General features: G+C 45.5%; 1 protein-coding gene across 1 annotated transcript in view; it reads right to left on the reverse strand.

Annotated features, from left to right (window-relative positions):
* Positions 1-24,033, reverse strand: part of TP63 (tumor protein p63) — a 100,221-nt gene that overhangs the window by 67,516 nt on the left and 8,672 nt on the right. Inside the window, exons 3-4 of the mRNA XM_021536798.2 lie at positions 11,749-11,877; positions 10,897-11,029 (exon numbers count right to left, since the gene is read on the reverse strand). Coding sequence (XP_021392473.2) covers positions 10,897-11,029; positions 11,749-11,877 — 262 coding nt within the window. The remainder of the gene's footprint in view (positions 1-10,896; positions 11,030-11,748; positions 11,878-24,033) is intronic.

Raw genomic sequence — 24,033 nt, forward strand, 5'->3', positions numbered from 1 at the left:
TCTCCTGTCTCCCAGGCTGGTGCCATGCCTTGATTATTTACACTGGCACCAGTGAAAAGTAAAGGCTTGAACCTTTCTACCTTATCAAAAGGAAGAAAAGCTTCCAGACCCTCATTTGATTCTGTCCTTTGCAGGTACAAAATTTTCGTATAGATGAAACAACACCTAATGGCAGCCAGGCTGCATCTCTTTGGGGTTCTCAGAGGAAAACTTGATTTCCTGAAATATCATATGCTTAAACGGCTGAGTCATAAAAGCAAAAGGACACCCCCACCGTCCTCAAACTGCACACTCACTTTTCAGCTGTGGGACAGTGATAGTCATAATTTGTCTGAGCCTTCTGGACAAGTCTGCAAGGGAATCACCAACTGTAATGCTCTGAAGTCATGGCAAGACAATCTTTGTAAACAGAGATTATGCCTTATCATACCAATTAGCCTAATCAGAAAAAGCAAACAGATTCAGGCAAAGGGCCTCCTTTTGCACATTAATTAGGATGACTTCACACCGAGGGCAGATGAACAAGGTTTAACTTTGTTTTTAGAGTCCAACAAGCTCTCCCCCACCCCAAAGAGAAAATGAATAAAGTAGAAAACAAAGAAAACTAAGTGCCAAGAGAAAAACCTGGCACTTATGCTCTGGATGATTAGTTGGATTGAAATTAAAAAAGTAGCTCAGCCTCAGGAAAGGAAGTCTTCCTAAAGCAATTTACCTCCAATACTGTAGGAAACTAAAAGTAATAATTGCTAGTTAGATTTAAAAGTTTCAGCTGCAACTCTCCCAGGTCTGACTCAGATATTCTAGAAAGCTTTTGGCAATGCTTTGTGGCTCCCGCTGGTATGCCGAAGAACAAAATAAAATGTAAACAAGACCCCTAAGTTTCCAAAAGGAGCTGTCGGCCAAGTCAGACGGCTGATTCAGAGTCTTTGTTTGAATGCTCTTTCCTTGTGCTCTTACACGGCTCATCCCAGCTCCTCTCACCAGTACCACGGGCAAGTTCTCAATAACCCTCTCTGGTCCCAGGGTAAGTGCAAAAAATTGTGACGATTAAAAATGTCATTACCACAGCTGCAGCGTTTATTGGAGATTGTGTAATTTCTTATAGAAGGGGTGTGTGTGCATGAACACCTGCCTGCATGTTAGGCAGTTCATGCAGAATTTCCTGCAGATCAAATTTAAAAAATCTGCTCAGACCTCTCCACTCATATAAAAATAGCATCTGGATAGACTGCGTCACCACAGACTGTGACATTCACTTAACTCAGAAATGTTTACAAATTAGACCTGAGATAACAGGAGGAGGAGGGAAAAAATAGAACATAGTTTTTGATGGATTTCTTTTCCCTGTTACCTCTGAATAACTGCTGAATGCTTGAAAAACAAGCCTCTGCCAATTTGCTTTAATAGTCTTTCTAGAGCAGATCTTACAGGGACACATGTACTCTGTGATAGAAGGAAGCCAGGTTAAAGAACAAAAAGAAAACTTTCAAAAAAAACCCAAAAATCTACCTGCCTTCTTGAAAACTCATGCAGAGCTGATCTTCGTTGCCCAAACCACAAGGAAGAGAGGGAGAAACAACATGGTCCCTGAAACAGGGACTTTCCTCTTGTTTGTTTTCAATCCAACCATTTATGGCAATACAGAACAAATAAAAAAAAGATGAGGTATAAAGGGCATTATCCTACTTGCTGCTGACTGCCACAGCCTTGTGTGCATCCCAGCACCGCATGGAACCACAGCTGAGCCACACACAAGAAAGGGACCAGGCACTGCCAGCTCTCAGAGAAACCTCTCTGCTGCACCTGGGAGCACCAATTCAAACCTCCTGATTTCCTCACCACTCACCCAGGGACAGGTCTGAAGCCCAGGAATTTCTTTGAAATGCACTCATATGTACAAACCTTCACATTAGAAACATGCCCTGTCTGCAAGTTTTTAGTACTGAGGTTCAATCCCTTCTTCCAAGGACTCCTAACTGCATTTTTTTCCCCCACATTTTAAAAGGGCAGGGTAAATAGCCGGACTTGCCAAAGGCAGGAGGAGAGCCCAGCTCCTGGCTCTGCCCATGGTGCAGGTTAGCTTCTCCTTCCCAAGGAACATGCCCTCCCCAAGGCAATCGCCTGTCACAACAGCCCTGCCCTCCGACCCTGGGTAAACATCTGCACACGCTGCTTATTTGAGCTCCTACAGTCTCCTTATCTCCCCCAGAACACCCCGAGGGCTAATTAGAGAGTTAATGGCATCATGTCAAGAGATAACGCTACGTGGTGGGGGAGCAGGGAGAGGGAAGGTGGAAAGGAATTGTGAAACAAAACCAGTTCCCTTCACAACCGCTGTGCAATATTGGTTTAGGAAGGGAGCACGCAGCCCCCGGGGCCTCTGCCCTGCAGCTGCTGAGCTTCATTTAATAAGGGGGAGCGAGACACTCCTCCAGAGAGCTTCAGCTCTCCAGCCAAGGTGATGCAAGGTACCCACACCTTCCCCACTGTCTGCACAACCAAAAACCCTGTAACCCCATCAAGGGTCATTCCCAGCAAAGTGCCAGCAGCGACTGACCTCCCACAGCTGGTGTATGATGTAGGAGGCGACAAAGCACAGAGATCATTTATCAAAAAGTGTTTCTGCTTCCTGGCACACCTTTAATCTAATTTTCCCACTTTTACTGTACCCTAGTGATTCTTTTCAAAGGAATTTGCTTTCACTATGAAAGCTTAGAGGTAAAACTATATGGACTCTTATCTTGGCAAGGCAGTACACAAGCCCACAAAACTACCAGCCAGCAGACAATTTTGCATTGATGAATGCAAACCCACGGGTCAGTAGACACTCATGCATGTAGATGTGTCCAGGGGACTCTGGGGGCTTAAGCCAGGGCAGCTCTTTGGTTGGAGTAACAACCCTCAACATTCAAACTGCATTTTTGCCTCATGAGGATCTTTGGATGCTCAGCACAGCATGATTGACCATCCCAAACACCCCATACGTATAAAATAGTTTTCAAAAGTTAAGAGAGAATAACTTACACAAGAAAATTAATGAAAATTGCTCCTAATTGGCATAAACAGTCCCATCCCTCCAGCTGGAGGCAGGACAGGGTCATGGCACAAACTACATCCCCCAAGACCAAGCGCTTTAGCCAGGGAAAGGGAGAGCAAGATAGCAACAGATTAGAGAGCTTTTGTTTTCACTTAGAGAAAGGAGCAACTGTTGACAGACCAGGGCTGTTCTTGCACAAGCAGATGAGGGGAAAGTCCCTTATCTTATATAAACTACAGACTGGTCTCATGAAATGCACAACTGTTTCTAAACGCACAACCACAGCAGCTCTCTCTAACCAGCCTCTGCTCTGCTGCCAACTCCCTCCCACCCAACAACCCCTCTTACAATAATCCAGTATTTAAAAGAAAGTTACCACTTTGCAATAATTCAAGAAGAGCCTTCCAAATGTGTGGTTACACCCTGACCCTACAACCCATGGCCATTCACACTTCTCCTATTAAAACATCACTGTTACCCAATATTACCCAGGCACTTTGGAGTACAACAGACTTCCCAAGGCAGGAAGCCTGGAAACCTGTTTATGCCTTTTTTTCCTATGAAGAAATGCTGCATTTTGCAGTGCTGGTCTTCCCCAGAAGATTGATCACTTTTGCTTCAGAGTTGTTTAATTTGAATCCAGTCTGGACATTACCATAGGTCCGCTATACCCATCCATGCTCTCAAGGAGGAATAAAAGTGATTCAGAGTACCTTTTCCTTCTACTTAAACAGGCTGGAGATAGAAATCTACACTTTTAGAGTGACAATTATATTTGTTACTGAAAACTCCTTTGATCTTTCATTAATCTCTGCAAATTCAGCTGCTGATTAGAGAAGAGTTCAGTCAGCAGTGAGCAAACGAACCCAGGCCACAAACCACTCCTTAAATCTATGCTTCACAGAGACAGGTGTAATTTTTTGTGACTGCCTGACAATTCACTCCCTCATTAATTTCAGTGCTATCAAATCAGTGACAGTGAGGTGGAAAGCAGATGGTAGAGACATTCAGTAGAAAACACTGCCTATTCCAGAAGTCTCCTAGTGAAATATTGGAGGGAAAAAATAACAGTCATTAAGAGGACTGTGGGCAGGATCTGCAGAACCACAAAGCAACATATATAGTGAGACTCTGGATGCCTGAGACTCTTCAAAGCAAGAATCCCAATTAATGCAAAAGAGAACTTTTAAAACAAAAGCTACACCCCACAGCTGGCTGCAGCACAGACACTTTGCTGTGCTGGACAAGGAAGGGGAGCAGGACACTCCCAGGGCTGCACTCCAGGTTTGTTTTAGTGTGGAAGGAGAAACCTCTCCCTGGTATGGTCAGCTCTGCAGCTTGAAACAGCACTGAGGTTCTTCCCATCCTCTACTCACCCCACAAAGAGGGGTACCATAAAGCTCCACAGAGTTTTCATTTGGCTGGATATGGACAGCTCAATTCATCACCCTTCTAGCAAACAGGAGAAACGGACCTTATTTTCCTTCTTCACATAATCTGGTTTATAATGGAAAAAAAAAAAACCAAAAAAAAACCCTAACAAAAAACCCCAAACAACACAAAACAAAACAGCCAAAGGAAGGTGAATTTTGGGGAAAAAAGAAGATCCTATCAACTAGGTATAAACAATGAGTGAAGTTCCCATCAAGACAGCATAAACCTTAAACTTGCTCCAGAGGAAAAAGTGCCTACCATCCATTGTTTCAAGATCAAGATGCCTTTTAATTAGGCGTTTGTGGAGATCTTTTAAAGATGAGAAATAAGCACTAATGCATTATTGCTCCATGCTTGCTCAAGGAGCATGTGTAGCACCATGGAAACCTTTGGAGGTAGTCCCAGCTGCTTGAGGAAGATGTTTTCTGAAGTGACTGCTTCTTTTGTTTGGAGGCATTTGCATATAGGCAGAGGAGTCCAATTACCACACTCTTCCACATCAGGTGCTCATAGCAATAGAGTTGGGGAGTTAAAGCCACACCTCCTGAAGCACCCCATTTCACTGTGACTCTCTCCCTGTAGGTTTGGTTTTTTTCAGCTTAAAATTAGTTTATTCCTTCCCAAGATGAATGTACAGCCAGATGCTGGAAGGGAATAAATATTTAAAGGAATTTTAAATATGCTTCCAAAATGATCACACAGCATACAGATCACCCACTAGTTTTCTTCAGTACCACTGAGAATCCTGGGAAGTGACATTAAAAAAAAAAACACTTGGTGCAAGGATACTCATCAACTGGCTGCATTCCTACAAGAAGGAACGTACCCATCCCTGGTCTGCAGCCAGAACCAGGACCAAATAGCAGAGGAAAGGGAAATAGGAAAAAATTATTTTAAAGAAACATATTTATGTCTTTAGAGCCCTGCTACACACAAGACAAGGGAAGTCTTCAGAATTTGATTAAACTGAACATACAGATACCTACTTATCTGAAAGAAGTGACCATTTCTGGATCTAGATCAGCATCCCTAAATGTAATCATCAGACCATTTGGAGGGACCTACAGCAAATTAACATTGGCAGGCTTACAAAGCCAAGCTTAAATTAGGAGAACTTCTGAGTTCAACTGCAAACAGGAGAGGTGCTGGAGGGAAGCTTCCAATAGAATAATGCCTTTGCTCATTATGGAAATGTCTCTGCATAATCTCAACTTTCTTTGCACAGCTATGGAACGAATAAATAACCACAAAGAAGAGAAACTTGGCAAGCCTCAAACTCTCTCAAACAAAAACCAGACAGTAATAAAAGCTTTGATCACATCCCTGTGCTGTACAAAGTCCTTCCTTCCTTCTCTGTTATGGTCAATCCTGGAATACATAGGCATGGAAACAGATGGCCACACAAGCCACTTTGCTGCATCTCCTTATCAAATCAGCCTCATCCTCCAGGTGCAAAACCATTTCCCAAGAAAACACAGGGCTGTGGCAGCTGCCAGAGCCCGTGGCAGCACACATCACATGTTAGTCCCTGCATGGAGGCACCATTCCTGCACTGCTCACCACATCAGCTCCCCGCCCTGCTGTGGGCACACAGGGACATCCTTCCATCCCACACTTCCACCAGCCCGTAACCAGCTTTCATCTCCTTCTTCAGCCATTACCTTGCAACAAGTGGAGTTCTTTTCTCCTGACCCAGAAAAACATTGCAAGAAGCAATTAAAATTAACAGAGTTCAGAGCCTGCACTTTAATAAAGCACTGGATAGAATGCAGCAGTTGTGCAGGACAGGAGGGGGGAGCTTTTTGTGTCTATCAGATGCACAGCTGATCCTGACCACAATGCCCACATGGAGACCAGGAATTCTGTGCATGGACATCAAATATGAATTACTGATTTACATGGTGCTAAGGCTGAGAGCATGCACAGGAGAGCCAGCAGCCACCTTGGGGCAGAACAGCTCTTCTACAGCTTGCTGGGCTGCAGCCTGGGAATGTATCCTGTACTGGGTGGTTTGGTGGCACTTTCATGAGCCTACAGCAGATTAAATATGGGAAAGGTTGCTTGTTTCCATTGGGAAGCATCATAGCAACTCTGAGACATGTCATTGGAAAAGGACTGAGGTTGAGAGCCTCAACACCTCCATTTCCTACACAAGATGAATCCGATCTAGCTACCCTACAGCCTACTGTTACTTCCACCTCTCTGTGTAAGGGAGAACAGCAGAGCCACAGAGTTGAAGCTCTCAGTTTTAGAACTATGAAATACACACGCTGCACTTCCAAAATTTCTGTAGCTACCAGGCTTGGGATACCAACAGCCCATAAAGCTGTACACCCAAACCCAAACACAGCCCTACACACACCACCATCCCCAGAAACCCACCCCACAGGCTGCTCAGCACTGCCTAATCAAGCCACACACAGCAAATCCCCACGATTATTTGCGAAAGATGGAGGAGAACAAATAAATTAAAAAAAGAAAAGGAAAAAAAAAAAAGGCAAGGAATTCTCTCTGCCTTTTATGGGGAGGGATGGATCCAGGTTAAGAAAACTCTGACCAGGCACTGTCTGGGGAGCAGGCATTCCGCTGAACTGGTTAGGCAAGGGGCGGCTCGCTCAGGGGCATGACAGGAAGGTATGTACAGGGGGAGGGGGATGAGCTGCTCCATCCCTGGGGACAACTCTCCAGCTCCTGCCAACAGGGTCCCCACAGGCCTGGCCACACTGCTGCGATGGTGGTGGCAGAGACTCAGACTCCACAAACCCCTCAAATAGCACTTTTACCAGGGTGCTCTTGCTGAAATCCTTAGCCCAAAGCAGCTTTGGGTCCAGACCAGCATCTCTTAGCATCAGAGAGTTTACAGGACTTTTGAGACATGGTAAGAGAAAGCAATTTTGCACCTGGTAGAGCACGCCGACAGCACTAAGAAGGCTCCAGGACAATGCAGGGGTTATTGCACTGCCACACACCACTCCTAGAGAGATATCTCCAGACCCCTCCTCCCTGATTCCCCAGGGCATTTAACCAGTCAGACACACATATAAAACTGCTGTAACATTACCTGATTTCCAGCACTGCAGGATACAGGCTTTGCAATCAGTGTTCATCCTGAATGCAGGGAACTAGACATCACCCCACCACACCCCACAGCTGCTGGTCACATCCCTGACCAGAGGGGAGGCTGGGGACCACCTTCTTTGGTGCACTTAATGAATGTCAGGAGGCCCACAAGGACACACATGCACCTTACCTTCCTGGCCATCCGCAGCTCCTTCCCACACCAGGGCCATGGCACAGACTAAGTGTTCTCCACACCCACAGGGACCACCAGCCCTTCACTCCAGATATGCAAAAAAGGCAGATCTTCGCTGGGGTTTCCCAGGCTGCCTGTGGTTCACAGCAGGGGAAAGGAAAGGCCACAGCTGACAGCCAGGATGGGTCACCCAGGACATTGTGAAAGAGCTGGTCACAAGGCACACGGCTGGGGAAGGCTGCTGACTGCCTAAAGTTATACCAGACCCAGAAACTCCTCCTGCCCCCTTCAGATCTTTTCATCCCAAGGTAGTGCAGATCACCAGTTTCTCTTACTCCTTTCTTACACAGGCACAGAAGTTTATTCCTTTCTCAAAACAAGTGTGTCAGAACTGCAAGGTCTCAGCAAGAGACAGGGCTACAGCCCAGATCAGAGGGGTTTCTCTGTCACCCAACCTCCTCCCTAGGTTTCTCCCCAAAAAGCTGCATTTTCAAGGCAATGGACACAACTGATGGGTGCTGAACAGGGCAGGACTCGTGCTCATTTTCCAGCCCACTTGTGGGACAGTTTCTTCAGGCCCTGCAGCTTCTTTCCCACTACTAGTTCTGTTGTGAACAAGCACGTGAACTCCCAAAAGTCAAATAATAAAAAACACTAAGCCAATTAAAAATCACAGGTTACACCAGCACAACTCTTAGGCTCAAACATAGACATCTTTTAAGACTGCAAGTTTCATTTTTCAGCCATAAATTTCAAGAAGGTGCAAATCTTATTTTAAAAGCTGATTGTAATTGCTTTAAATACCACACAAGGACAATTGATTTAAATAAACCACTCTGAATTGCTCTGCATCCATTTAAATCTCACATGGTGATGCATGTTGGAGAAAAACTGGCCTTGCTCTTTTTGTAAAACAAATGTAATACTATAAAGCACTCTGCCTTGATCTCAGTGCTCATCTCCTAGGGCCCCTCTGTTTCTGCTGCATTCCTTTGTGTTTATCTGCCCTCTTCAACCCTTTGCTGCAATCAGCTGCGTGCAGCACCTCGTGTCTAGAAGTGACATGGCTGAGGTTACAGGAGAGACAGGTGCAAGGGAAGCTCGTGCCCCGAAGCCATCCAAAGGAAAAGAGAAGCTGGAGGGGAAGAGAGTTGTAAGGTATTTCAGATTAAAGCAAACACCTTGCCCCAGGCTACACATTCTCTGCCAATGAAAGCTGCAGCCGCTGCGAGCCCCAGAAACAGCAAAGCAAACACAGACTTCTCTGCAAGGGGAGTTGTCACCTGTCAGGGATGTTTGCAAATTTATAGGGAGGTGGTGGTGGTGGTAAGGGGAGTAAAAAGAGCTTTCCTCATTTTAAAAGACGGGCTGTTTGCACAGGTTTGCAGTGCATATTTTGCTTTGTGAAGGCTTTTGTCCAGCATTCAACTGAGAGAAGGTGCTGTCTTCCACCAAAGACAAACTGGAACATTTATTAATGTACATACATTAATGTACTCCGAGCTGCTGCCTTTACAGTAAGGGTGAGGATGGGATGGAATTTCCCCGCTCCCCCTTCAGCTTGTCATGTCAGTGAAAAACACTTCTTAAAAAGAAGTCACCCTGCAGCCTGGCCTCTCCAGAAATGCCTCTTGCAAGGCTGGGCTCAAACTCATCATCAGCAAGAAGTAATTGCATAGAGAAAGCTTTTTGTCCCCTTCCCAGGCAGCAGTGCTCAGAGAGAAGAAGGGGAAGGGACTTTCCATTTATGTTTCACTGCACCAGTGAGGGAGAGGGAGACTGAACAGGCCTTCAGTGAGCCCAGCAGCCACCACAGGGCTCTGCAGACACCTTGGAGGAATGGGAGATGGGGAGGTGAGCTTGTGCCCAATGCCACAAATCCAGATTTGAGTATGGAAGGAGAAAACTTACTGCTAATGACCTTTAAAGTGTTGGGAATTGTTTTTTAGGAGGACATAGTTCAAACAGATCAATTTTGAAAATACAAATCCCCTGTAAACATGGAGAATCTTTTGGACTATGAAGGAGCCAGTATTTCACTGGAGCTGTGCTGTAATGGTGGAAAAAGACAAGATCTAGATGCTGATGGAAGGCTTGCACCCCTCATGCCCCACCAAATATCTTTATCAAAAGATCACCAGACATGATGTAGGTCATCTCTCCTTGTGCACTTGGATTAGTTCACCTCATTATCCAGGCACATACCCAACCTCAAAGCAGCTTTTTAACCCTTTGTAACCTGCATGGAAAGGGAAGAGCACTGCAGCTTCCCCAGCACGGCACTGACAGGTCAAACCTCCTGTCACCAGGGACTGCATCCACAATGACCCAGGAGCTCCTTCCTTGCAGACACAATCCTCCAGGTCACAAACACTACCAGGATACAGCCTGCCAACACACCATCACTGGGCACATCAGAAATTGTGGTTGGTTAGCCAGGGAATTAAACAAGCTTCTCAGGATGGAAACAGTACAACGAGAAAATTTACAGATAGCAACACAAATTCCAAACTACACTTTATTTTTACCCCAAAGTATAAAAAACCCAGGAAGAACAGAAACAGGACATGAGCAACTCAAACTCCTGAAATACCTCCTGCTCCAGCCTGCAAGAAAAGCACCTGGCTTCTTCAGAAGAGCTATTGCTAAGAAAGAGCCAGTCTGTTAGTGCCAAAGGCAATGAACCAGCAAGTACCAGTGCCTCATCTGCATTCCAGTCTTCAGCCATATCCCTGAGACACCCATGGCCAAGACTCATTACAAACCCTCTCTAGTCTGAAGAAACTGGAGGGGAAAAGAGCCCAACCATGGTCCGAGAACAAGTTTACATTCATATATGACCCTCAAGAGAACAAAAACCAGCGAAGACTCTCTGGCCTTGGTCAGCAAAATTGCAACTGTGCCCAGAATCCAAATCATTTTAACCCTGAGGTCAAACTAGCTCTAAGCAGGGAGAGTGCAGGGATGGTCGAGTAGCCTGTGTAAGAGGCTCCTCAGCTCTCCTGCCAGTTCAGCTGCCTCATCCCTCCCTCCTGCCACTGCTGCTGCAGGAGAAGAGCAGGTGAGGAGCCAGCCAAGGTGGGACAATGGCCCTGGGGCAATGCAGCTGGAATAGCTCCTGCAAAAACTCCCCTTCTGTCCCCAAAGGTTAAGGAAGTTTCCCATTACTCACCCACATTGGGTCGTTGAGCTCGGTGTCCTGCACCCGGACACAATCCATGCTGATCTCAATTTTGTTTGTGGAGCCATCTTCAGATGGGCCGTCAATGAAGTTTAAGTCAATTGGCTGAACTGAGCATATTGGCCTGGGAAGAACACAGTAATGGAGTTAAAACTGGCCAAGTTCTGTTTTCCACCACCCCACCTTCCTTCCCTTCCCCTGTACCCAGAATTTTGGCATTACCACAAGCCGGTCTCATGACAAAGTCAGGAATTACTGGGGAACAGCCACCTCCTCACCAGTGTACAACAGCAGCCCCTGAACAGGACAGGGCCCTGAGGGACTGTCACTTGCTCTGAGGAGCAGAGGAGTCAAATCACTCAAAGACAGAACTCATGGAGGATTTACAGCAGTGATTGTTTCAGCATCAGTCATGGCAAGTCAGGAATGGGAAGAGAGCTGGTTTTCTTTCAGCCAATGGACCTGAGAACTCTGCACCATCTTCACTTCCTCTCCCTCCCTGGCATCATCAAGGGGAAAACATGCAGCCTGGACACGGCGTGAGGAGCCTGTTTCCTGAGGTGAAATGAGCCATGGGAAGCAGCCAGCTCAGCCACCAGAGGCTGGCAGAGAATCAGTGTCACTGCTCACTGCTGCACTCGGTCCCCACAGCCTGGGTGAGGACCTCTGGAGAGCTCCAGAGCCGTCAGTCACCACAGACTGACACATCCAATCATCACATCCATATCTAATCAACGAGTACAGAAGATTCCAAACTCCACAGCATCAATCCCTGGGCAGCCTAATTATAGAGGCATCTTGTCTTAAAACACCTTCCATATGTTCCACATAAGGGCTACTTACTGTTCCAGGAAGTCCCAGATATGCTGGATGACCTCTGGGCTGAGGAATTCCCTGGGCTGAGAGCTTTGGGACATGGCTGATCGGTAGTAACTCTCCTTCCAGGAGAAGGGGCTCGCAGTTTCTACAAACCTTAAAAAATAATAAAAAAAAAAGAAAAAAAATCACAAACCAAAAGAAAAACACACACAAAAACATATTGAATTCATGAGTCCAACTTGATGAAAACCCATAAACAGAAGTTATTGTGTGAAAAAGGAGACATGCTGAATGCCTGAGACATTCACAGCTGTACAACACACATTCCACACTGCTGCAGATGCTGTATTTAGATGGGAGAGAATCTGGCCACCCTTCCCTGTAAGTTAAATACCATCAGAGTCCACTGGGATGCTGTGAGAATCCCTGAGAGGGGGAAAAAAAATCCTAAACAAACCATTTTCCCTTTTCCCCCAAATAATCAACTTCCCACATGAAGCAAGTAGTCTTTGTAGTGGGTGAAGCAGCTAAGCAATGTGGGATTCCACTGTCCCAGGCTGTTTGCCTATCTAAATGGCATGCCCCTGAATGACTTGAGTGACTTCTACACCCAGCCACTACAGCTGAGGTCAAGAGCCAAGTATTGGATTGTGTTTTGGCTTGGTTTGGGGGTTTTTGATGTTTTTCTCTTTTTATTTTGAATAATAATAAAATAATATTTTTGTCTTCTTTTCTATGGAAATAAGTAAAATTACATCAGATTTTATCTGCTTATCTACTGCCTTCTCACATCCACCATTTTCTGAGCCAGACCAACCAATTTCCACCAGATCTGCTAATTATCTTGGCCATTTTTATCCCCTTAAGCTCCCACAAGCCTCACAGAAATAGGTGGGCCCAAGAGGAGCAGTGACAGAGCTGGAGCCCTCATGCCTTCCACAGCTGCACATTCTCATCCCACTGGCCAATTTCTAAATTCAAACACAGCAGCTTTTATACTCATGTCAAAATACTTGACGGCTCTAAGGATGTAAAGGGGGTGAGAGGAATTTCTCCAGAATATTCGCAGTTGACAAAAACTCTCAGTTCAACTTCAGAGTATGAGGCAGGTGACCACCTTTCCTGCTACAGGGTTGGGGCTGTCCTGCAAAATTTCCATATGAGAGTTATTTCAGCACAATGCAAGTGAACAACCACATTCCCTGCCAGGGGAATGGCCACGGCAGGAGCCAAGGTTACAACTGGATTCCAAAGAAAATGGAACTAATATTTGGTTTGGCACATATTGGTCCTGATTAACACAATGGAAGACCCTAATTTATCAAGCTGCCAAAATTAAGAAAGTGTTTCAGAGGGAGGGTAACACTATAGTGCTTTTACTCAACTTTTCCTGAAGTATTCACTTTTGGCTGCTGTCAGAGAGATATCTAGCTCTCTTTACTGAACTTTTATACCCTCTTTCATTTTGAGGATGATTCTGGTCTGCAAAAAGCTGGGCATACCACACCTCTGCTCTCCACAGAGCTGCATGCTCTTAGAAAAGAGCAGACTGACATTCTAAGCTAAAGGAAATCAAAGTGCCTTAAAAACCCCCTGGAGCCAGTGCTGGGTACGCCCCAAAATAGGTGAAAACATCACTTCAGTTCCTCATCCTTTTTGTGATTAGGGAAAAAACCTGTAGCATAATTTAGAAGTTCATGAACAGCCAGAAACAAAAATGAAATGCAGATGTGCATGGATAATAGTTCTGCCTCACAGATGGGAGTACATGCCCACACTACATGTGAAAAAGTAATCACAAATCCTCTGAGAACAGCAGTTATCCCACAAAGTACCCAAAATTACTCCTTTCAGGCTTTCAGTGAGGTAAGACACTTTCAAGAATGCCATATTGAAACCCAGAAGAACAGATCTGCCCTAAAGGCTGTCATACAAACTGCAGGTCAATGCCACCACAAGCCTTGGAGGAGCACAATGGGAAACTGCATCCTCCTGTGCTGCTCAACCCAGGCAGACCACAGGCATTGCTCAATCCCCTGCACCCAGTCCTGACCACCAGGAACAGGCAGAGAAACTCCACAATGGGCTCTCTCAAGCCATCAAAGTGCTCATTATTTGCCACTTATAACAACTGCTTTTGACTTATACACTAAAAATCACATTTCATTACTACACAGACAGGAACTGATTTCAATGAAAAGAGAGTTATAACAAACTAGGCCTCTCTCAGATACCTTTCCTTCAAAAAGTCTCAGTACAGCAAGGTTCCTGCATGCCATGGCATGCCCCAACTTTGATTCACTGCTGGACAAAGTTCTGTCTCAACAAGGCACAGTGTCCCAGTTCACCCTGCCTGTTCTGGTCCTGGTGGTCCTGTTCAAATGCAATTCCACAAACCTGCCCCAAACAAGCAGTGTAGGAGACACCAGCTGCACAAACTGATACAGCCAGGTTTGTTCCTCTACACCTTTGCAGCTAACAGAGCTGTTGGAAAGCATTGCACCAGTTCAGGACACAGCTGGTGCATCCCTCTACTAAACACAACTCCAAATTTCTCCAGAGAGGGACACTTTCCAGCTTCATCATCTTTATCCTTGTAGTCAGACAAGCTCCCAGCTCACTGTTTCTAGGAAAAGCATTGCCAGATCTTACCCGAGGGCCACAAAAGCACCAAGCACAAGGAGTCTCCTGGTTAATGTTTTCACAGAGATGCCTTCAACGCCTTTACCACCTGTACAGCTCTATTTCCAAAGGAGGCAGAAAGATTAGTCAGTCAGCCTTGGCAAAGCAAGGCCACTGCACTACAGTAAACTCAGTTTGGTGCACCAGGTTCCCAGGTGGGAAACAGCAGTCAAAAAGCAAGAAAACCAACTTCAGCTCAGCACAAAGCTGCATACAAGATAAACTCTATCCTTCCATGTGGTCTCAGCAGAATCCAAACCTAGTGCTACTTTCCTTAACTAACAGCCTTCAACACAGAGGAAAAGCTTCTGTCTCCAAACACATACTTAAGTGTCTGAATTTCCACTGGAAAATAACAGCTAAAGCCTATGTAAAATCTGTGCATAAATTTCACTAGTTTAGTTAATTGTCTTTTCCCACATCAGCAAATGCTCTACTTTCAGTAAAATAATTGTTAAGTGCCTAAAGTTAATCACAAGATTGTATTGCTTAAATTGCTTCTATGAACCAGATGCTTTTTTTTATTAACAAGAATCTTTTACCTACATCTGATCATCCCAAAGGCCCATGGCACTACTGAATACAGCCTCTTATACTAAAATACTGACTGCAACAGAACAAAGCATAGCAGTAAGTCTTGTCTAGGCTGTCTCTGTCTAAAGTCTGCCAGGTCCCTGCACCAAGTGCTGAACTACCTGGCAGGATGCTTTTCACAAACAGAGAGCACAAACTGCACCAGGAACTACAGGGGGATTTACAACCCCATCAAACTGCAAGCTGAATAGGACATTGCATCCACAATCCCCTCCTTTAAAAACCACCAGGGGATTATTAATAGCAAGTTAAGTCTTCTCACAGCAGCAGCAGCACCTCACCAAGAGCAGCGTTCCTTTGTGCAGTGCTGGGCACTGCTCCCGAGCTGGTGAATCCCAGGACAGGTTTCAGGCAGCCCTGCCCTCCCACCGAGGTCCTATTTATCTGCTGAAACAAGAGCAGCCCAGAGCCCAGGTGAAAGCACTTCTCCAAATTCTCTGGGTGGGCTGGAGCCGCAGGCACACTGATTGCTGTGCTGCCTCCTGAGCACTCCCCCAGCAGAGCTGTGCTGGGGATGTGTCCCAGCTGATCCCCCTTGCCACCCCACTGATGAGTGACACCTCTGCAAAGCACGGCAGTGACAGCAACGTGCACCTGTAGCTGTGCCCACACAGCGCTCCATTTCAGAGTTTACAGAAAAACACCCAAACCAAAACCAACCCGCCCTTCCAAAAAAGGAAAAGCACAGCATTTGTCTCTCATAAGCTGCGGCCACACTGCTATCACCTTTCCCTGGAGCTGAGTGTCCCATCACAGGAGGAAATGAAGCCCTGACTTCTTGGCCCCGCAAGACATAAAAGTGGAGAGAAACAAGACCACTTCTGCTCCCACTGCTCCATCTAAGCACATCCTTCCATTCTTCACCACATCACCCCCTTCCTACCTTCAAAATTAAGAGGTTAAAGATAAAAGCAAACAAACCACTCTCCACCCCAGGAAACAATGACAGAAAGCCATTAAACTCAACTATTGCAACACAGCAACACTTCTCACCCAAAATACCACCTTCCACTGTGACCAATCTTTCTTAGAAAGGGCTTAAACCAAAACGCCCAGGTTTGACTTACCACTGGGGAAAAGCCACGAGCTCCAGAGTAAAGCAAGACCCAGTCTTGACACTGAGCATGCACAGCCCAGCCCCTCCTCTGTAGCTGTGAACCTTAAAGGCAGATGGCTCCTGCTTGCACTGACCGGGGGTCAGCTCTGACACCGGGCACAGCCCGAGCACCGCTGGCCAAGGGGAGTCCAGCAACCTCCTCCCGAAAATAAAGGCTGTGGCAGCCAAGAGGTAGCTGGTTTCCTTTGTGTTTTCATCCAAAATGGGCTTGGTGCTTCAACACTCTGGGGTAATAGTATGGTTTGTGAGGAAGCCAGAAATGAATAAGGTATTTCAGTGAAGCTGCTGTGTTGGGTTTCAAGAGGTCCAAGCACCTCAATTTCTCCATAACTTCTCTTAAAAAACTGCAGCTATGGTTTGGTTTGTGTTTCTCCAGCAGTATGCAGGTTCTCAGAAATTATCAGTATGGTTTATGGGTGCAGATCTTTGTGGCTCGATGTTGGTGTAAAGCCACAGTGTAAAATTTTGTAAAATAAAATCTTTCACAGCAGGGATGAGCAAAATGATTTGGAGCTTTCTTTCTGCTTGTTCCCAAACTACAGAGCATTGCTTTCTGCTTCTCCCTAGGAAACATCTATCAATGGTGTACAATTTTCTGTCACTGATCCTGTAGTTCTCAGTCAGTGGACATGCAGATGGGGTCAGCGAAGTCTTTTTCTGTAAGCTACAAATTTCACTCTTTTTTCACAAGTTACAGTCCCCTAAAGAATATATTAGTGGAGTACTCAGGAAACCTTGATGTAGAGAGAAGTACATCTGTTCTGGTGAAGACAGCACTTCCACATGATACAAACATACCCGACAAATTATTAATAAGGTCTAAATAATGATATCTAATATGCCTCATTTTATTCATCGTTCTCAAAGTCTTATACAAAGCAAGATCGTGTGATTACTCCCATATTACCTGTGAGAAAACGAAGACACCAGGAGGTTATAGAATTACTCACCATTAGTCAGCAAGCCATAAATACAACCTTGGTCACCCAAGTCACAATGTGGGACTTGCTCTAAAAGGAGCTAGTGATTTTGGGTGTTTAGATAGAGAAATTCAGAAAGGCTTTAATGTCTTCATGTAGAGTATATATTGTACCTCCTGCACTAAGAAACTCTCATACTTCATTTACCTTCAGACCCCAAAATGCTGATGCCCAGTAATGAAAATCAAGGGGCTGCAGAAATGCTGTGACCAGCTTTAAGACACACACAGAGTTCAGGGTGGAGGAGAATTCCAATCCAGACTAAAATCTAATATTTCTTCCTGAATTTATACAGCACTTAACCCTTAAAATCCCTTAATCCGTGTGCATATTAATATATTAGCCCTCAGCCACCACAGGGTGTGAGCTGGATAGAGATTTAAGTCACAGAGGAGTTGACAGTTTCAGCTCCAGCAATCCCAGTCCACATGCTCGTCCTTGCCTTCTCCAGTTACACCTTGAAGCTCATCAAAAGCAATGGGAAACGATTTAAAGTTCATGAACATTATGTCTAAATGCCTGAATCTTGGAGTCAGTTGTATTTTTAGTTTTTGCGTGGGGAGGGGGCTCCTTTTCAGATCACACCGTTAAAACTGCAGGAACTTGGCAGCCCTTGTCCTGCTGGAATTCCCCCTGCTCTGCATTGTAACACTGCAGTGATTTGTAGACATCGGTACCTAATGAAGCTCACAGCTGTGCAAGAGGAGAAGGATGCTGGGTCTGGCAGCACGGGCCAGGCGTGCGCCTGGCAGGCGATGTCATCTGGAATTCCCCGGCTTGCGGAGCGCTCTTGTCCCCCTGCCTGGAGCAGCCACCCTCAGCCAGCAGAGCACACCCTGGAAGCTCCCCCTTGTAACGCTTTTCCGAAGCCTAGAGACCTTTGGAAATCAAACAGGTTCTGTGCTACCCCCCTAAACAGGAGGGCAAAATGAAAGCCAAATGGGAGATAGGGAGGAGATTGCAGTTGAATTTCATCTACCTCCTTTGCATTTCTTTCTATGTCTACTTCAGCAAGAAAACTCTCTTTGCAGCATGAATTGAACTGTAGGATGCATTTTCCTGCTTCTTTCTTTGCCTGATGCCATATTCCAAGGTCTTGACTCACACGAGCCCAAAAAAGACTGACTCCCATCCTGGCAGAGGTAGGTTGTGCTGAACTGAACTCACAAGTTGTTATTCTCCTTTCAATTTTAAGCCGAGGTTTCAGGTTTAGCATTTTAAAATTTAGGCTTCCAGCAAGTTCATTAAATCCTTCAGATTGTCTTTGCACATAATGCTGCTCCTATGTCAGTCCTAAAAAATAACTCCAAGTGAATAGTGACAGATGCATGGGTTAGAAAGAACAAATGTAAGGAATAACACCAACACAGGATTCTTTTGAGACAGAATAAAACTTCCACCTATGGTTCAGGTTTTTTTCCAGTTCCCACATTTGTCAGATTTGTCAATGATCTGGTCTTTCACAAAAAAATGTGGACAGCAGCACAGGTTATGGAGAGGAGCAGCAGTGAGAAAAGTGGCCGAGTCACACAGGGATATGCATTAGCAAATGAAAGCAGCTGACTGCCAGAAGGGTGAACCCTGATCTTAGAAGAGGCCAACAGCAAGGAGATGTGGGGAACACATGAAGGAACAGGGAGTGGCAGCAGCAAAGGGCTCTGTGACACTGCTGCTGTCCTATGGCATCTGTCAAGGACAGACCAGGGAGGACTGTTAGCTTCTCCTGCACACACCCTGTTTCAGCTGTGAGCTGTATGGTATTTTGGCAAAATAAAGCAGTTCTGTCTCACAGGAATGCTGAGTGTTCTGCTAGGGTCTGCTCTAACAGTGCCTCCTGATCTCCCTGTGACTTGGATTTGTCTTTTGGAAGCATAAGTGTGTGAGATGAATGGAAAGTGGTAGGAAGGGATGGTTCAGCTTCCTGCTTGCTCTTTACTCAAGTCTTCAGTGCATGGGCAACACTGATCTAATCAAAGAAAGTGAAACTGGCTGTACAGAGTAATCCTAATTCACCATGCTGCAAAACACAAGGGGGATTTTCCTCCTTTCATCATCTCCTTTCATCTTGAGTAAGACTGCCTGCAGTGAATGCAACATTTGCAGCTTTGTGGCAGCCCCTCAAAGCACATTCTGTCACTGCAGCCCTGTGCCCCACACCAGTGTCCTGCTCCAGTGCTGGCTGCAGGGCTCCTCTGGGAGGAAAAGACTCCCTCTGCATTCCCACTGGGGTTCCCAGAATGAGCACTGCATGGCCTGCTCTCTGCAAACTGCTGGGAGTGGCTTCTTGAAGCTGAGCAAGTTCAGTACCTCCACAGCCCAGGAACCCACTGCATTTCCTATCAACAGCTCATCTAATCAGCTATCTGCATATCATCATTGTCAGCCTGACAACAGGGACCACTTTTGCATAACAGAGATTTCATCCTCAGGGCTTCAGGCAGCTCAGCACTCCACCAGCACTTGAGACACTTTCCCCTAACTGTAAACTCTATTTTTTTCCTTCAGGATTTCCTTCAGCATCTTGTGAACTTTCCCAGACATCTCTTATCTCCCACTCAGCTTTTGACACCCTCTTTTTATCCATCCTCAGAAGCTCAGCCATGGACATCCCCTCCTTTCTGCTCAGCCCTGACACCCACTCTCTTTCTCAGCCCTGGCCAAGATGAAGCACTGCCACAGCAATTTCCCCACCTGCCCACTGCAATTGGTGCTTTTTCATCTGAGGTACAAACTCTTCAAAACCTGCAGAAGACCGTCCAACCTGTGTGGGGAAGCCCAGAGTTAGAATGCAAACCTGGAGCTCAGGATACCAAACTCAACCCCCAGCCCCCGGGTGACCTGTCCACCTTTGTTCTTCCATTCCAAAGGTATAACAGTATCCCCAGATTGGTAAAGCACATAGAGACGTGTTAACAATCAGTGCATTTCCAGGGAAACATGGTCCCAAGACTTTCCAAATTTAGATAATAAAAGAAAATGTAAATAATCAATTTTAAGAGAGCCTTGAACCCAAAACCAATTAAAAGCATTTGCATTATTTTGTAACTCACTTTTCCAGTCAATCCCTTTCCCAAACCTATTGTAGTGGTGGTGAGAAGCAGTGCCCATCTGGAGAAGAAAGAGTCAGAGCTGCTGGACAGAGATAAGATCTTTTACTGCAGTAAGTGAGAAAGTCTTCTCAAAAGCAGCACAAGTGGAAAATCCAGGCCCAGCCCTCAAAATTCTGAGGTATTTTTGGTCCAAGTCCAAAAATAAATGCTGTAAGAAAAACTTTACAGGCAAACTGTCCATAAGCCACAAAGCATTTACAAGTCCCTTAATAAAAAAGAAATCTCTTTGGTCTAAGTAACAGATATCATTTGCTCTATTTGAAATACCCAGCTGAGAACATGTATTTGGGTCTAACTTTCAAAGTTTATACAGGAGTTTTGTAGCCAGACAGCCCTGGTAGTTTCACAGCTCTCTGCTGAGGCATCTCCTGATGGGTCAGTGCTGCCTCCAGCCCTGCTGCCACGTGCCAACCTCTGCTGTCCAGCTGCAGCTGCAACTGAAGACAACAGAGACCATTTTTTGTCTCTCTGGGGTCAGTGCCTAACTCAAAATCACTCCATGGCCCACCCATCCACCATCAATAATCTGCAGCAGGTGCCTGGGGGCATGTGGGGAAGTAGGAGCTCAGACACCTCTGCTTTTTCATTCTCCTGCACAAATGGGGAGACGCCTCATCTTTCCTGGAGGAGCAGTGTTAAATGCCCAAAGGAGCCTAAACCAGTTAACAATATCCTTTCAGATACTCAGATCTCTGCAGTGCCAGGGAATATTAGAAGAAATAAAACAACAAACTCAGAAATAAAAGTAGGCAAGGTAATTTTCAGGAGGAAACAGTCATGAGAAAAATACAGCTATCACAGGTCTTCATCACTACTCTTCTCCAGTGATTTTAGAGATTTAATAAGGAAAATTCCAAAGTTTTGGAGAGGCAATAGCCAGAAGTCATCTTCCTGAGGCTTGCAAAATCAAATTCCCCTCTTCTGAGATTTGGTTATTAGTAATTTTTCTGCTATCACAGTATTTACCCAATAAAGATATCTACCCGATTTCATTACTATTTTTTACAAGGAGCTTTCGGTATTTCCCACAGAAATGGGACTGTCTTAATTATTGTCTGCCAAACTTTTGCAGTGTTGAGTGAAGCCAGCATCTCTAAGTTTTCACTGGTCTACCTCCATCACACCAATACAGAGACCACAGCACAGAATGAAAAATTGCTTTATTTATTACAGATGGTAAAATAATTCAGCAGATCAGAGCTTTGGGAAGGCAGTCAGGATGTCAGAAACTGGTTCTGGTTCCACAAGGCTCTGAAAGAGGCCAGAGCCAAAGGAAAAGAAATATCCAAACGTAACAGAAAATTCCACTTGCAGCAGGAGGAGAGTAGCAAGGAAAGACCTCAGCTACATCCACACTGCTGCTCTGGCCAGAGTTCAAGGTCTGGTTTGTGTACTATCCCTTACCTACACGCAAGCCATGGCCTGAGCTCTGGGCTGACTGGAGAAGAAATGCCCATGAGCACTGTTAACCCAAACCTCTCATTTGATGTAGTGTAGGTAAGTTAGGCACAGTGTCAGTCCAGCCCACCCCCAAATGATCTGAGCTCATCTCTTCCTAAGGACCGTGCAGCCTCAGAGCAAGTGCCAGCTGCAGGCAGTACCTGACACCAGAGCCTGAGAGAAAACCCCAGATGAGGTTCATCACAAGCATGGCTGGGCCCCCAAACCAGGAGCCCTGCAAGGGAGATCTCTTTGAGTTCCTGACTGCCCTGCTCTTGGCAACATGAGTGGAGACTGTGTGGTACAAAGAGCAAAAGCCTGCAGCCCTGATGGCTCATGATGGGGTTGTAGCCCTGCAACATGCTCTGAGCTCTGTTCAAAATCTGGCATGTTCCCTGCTCGCACCATGTCACTATCAGTACTCCCAAGGACAGCAACACACTCTGCCAAGAGTGCAGCTTTTAAACTTGCTGAGATCTGAACATTTTTGACATGTCAAGGAGGCAGATCGTGTCTCTGCCAGGGTTGCCCCAACAGCTCCTGGGTTTTTTTTGGCTGAGTGCTTGATGTGCTGCAGCTGCAACCTCCAGGAAGGCACTGGGCACCCCTGCATGCTGAGCAGCAGGTGCTGAGCTGTCCCAGTGCATGCAGGACAGGCATTTCCCAAATTCAGCCACTGTGAGGAGGTGGCAGGGAGGACATCCCACATGGGCTATCTCAGCATGGTCCCCCCACCAAGAGGAAGCAAAGCAAGAGAAATCATGCAGCCCACACTGATTTTCAGCCCTGGGAAACTATGCATTGCAGGGCATTTAGTTGTATAAATATAGTGAGAGAAGAGAGGGACAGACAGGGGGCATGAAATACATGCTTTTTTTTTTTAGAACTGGAGGCTTCTCAGACTGACTACTGCAAAAGGCTTGTGACATTTTTTGTTGAGCTAGGTAAGACACTTGGCTCCCCAAGGTACCTACTCTTACAAAAACTGCTTCTATCTTTAGTTACACAAACTCCTTATGAACTACTCAGGGGACAATAAAGTTCTTCTCACAAGCTTTCTCTCACAAGTTGAATTTTTAAAAAATATCAAATAAACCATCATGATAATACAGAAAGTCCCCAGAACTCTTTAGAAGCAGGAAACTGTAAACAGCAACATCCTGAGTTTCAGTAAATAATTAAAATGCAAAACAGAAACACCAGCAAAGCAGATGTTAGTGCAGATTCCTGTAATATGAATTTGGTTGCAGCTCCCCAAACTTGTTGACCCCCAGCCAACTGGTGAGATCTGGTGTGTTTTGGACACTGAGCATTAACTCCCTCTCCTCACCCTTGCCACCAGTGATACTGCTACAGGAAAAGGAGCTCTGCTAAATACCATGTGGGCTGCATTTTTCAGCGTGTAGCAACTCTGTGGCAGGGCAGCTATTCCTAAGCCCAAGGGCAGAGAATCCTTCTCTCAAAAATAAGAGCACTTACAAAAACCTTTCTGTGTGTCACGAAATAGCTCGAAGACAGGGCAGATGAAGGACAAAGAATTAAGAGCAGATTATAGTCCTGGAAGACAGGAACAAATGAACTGTTTGTCAGGAGCCCTGCTGGTGTGTAAGGGAATGCTACCTGGAGCGCTCACAGGATCTTTGCTTTTGTAACTATGCCGGGTGCTAAGAAATTACAGGGTTGGCTCCCTATAATTTTATCAATACATTGCCACACCTAATGAGATTTATGATTGTTGCTTGTGATAATCTTAAAGCTGTAGCTGCTGTAGTGCTATGAATACGTATAGCATCACCCTTTTCATCAAAAACAGGAATGATGTTTCCAGCCTGTTCATTTTAAGAGGAAAATTCACAAATATGAGCAACCAAACTTGGAAAACTGTGTAAAGAACTTTTGTTGTTTTACGTGGAGAGTTTTAGCTCTGCAATATTTGACCACCTAATGCCCATGTTAACTCTCAAAGCCAGCTGAACTAGTTTCACACTTGCTACCACCACTTCATATACCCCACTGACAGTAATTCCAGCCATCCTACTGATATTTCCCCCCAGCTCCTGCTCCCCAGGCACTGCTGGCAATACGAGCAATACACTGCTGTTTGCAACATCCAGCTCACCAGCACAATTCAGGCTTCTTTCCATGCATTTTTTCAGCCTGCAGTGGCTTTTGTGCCTATCAACATTGCTAAACCATACAGGCACTGAACCTCCCAGGGCAAGGTTTTGTAAGCAGGCTTATTTTTATGTTGCAAAGAACCTACTGAAGCCCTGATCACTTACTGCAGGGTTTCCCCCTTCTCACTTGGGGAGGTGGCTGTTCTCTTTATAGCTCCATGCACTAACTGAATTCCCCTTGCTTGTGTGTACTGGTATTTATCACATCA

The sequence above is a fragment of the Lonchura striata genome, chromosome 10 (genome assembly GCF_046129695.1).
Source record: "Lonchura striata isolate bLonStr1 chromosome 10, bLonStr1.mat, whole genome shotgun sequence".
Lineage (NCBI taxonomy): Eukaryota > Metazoa > Chordata > Aves > Passeriformes > Estrildidae > Lonchura > Lonchura striata.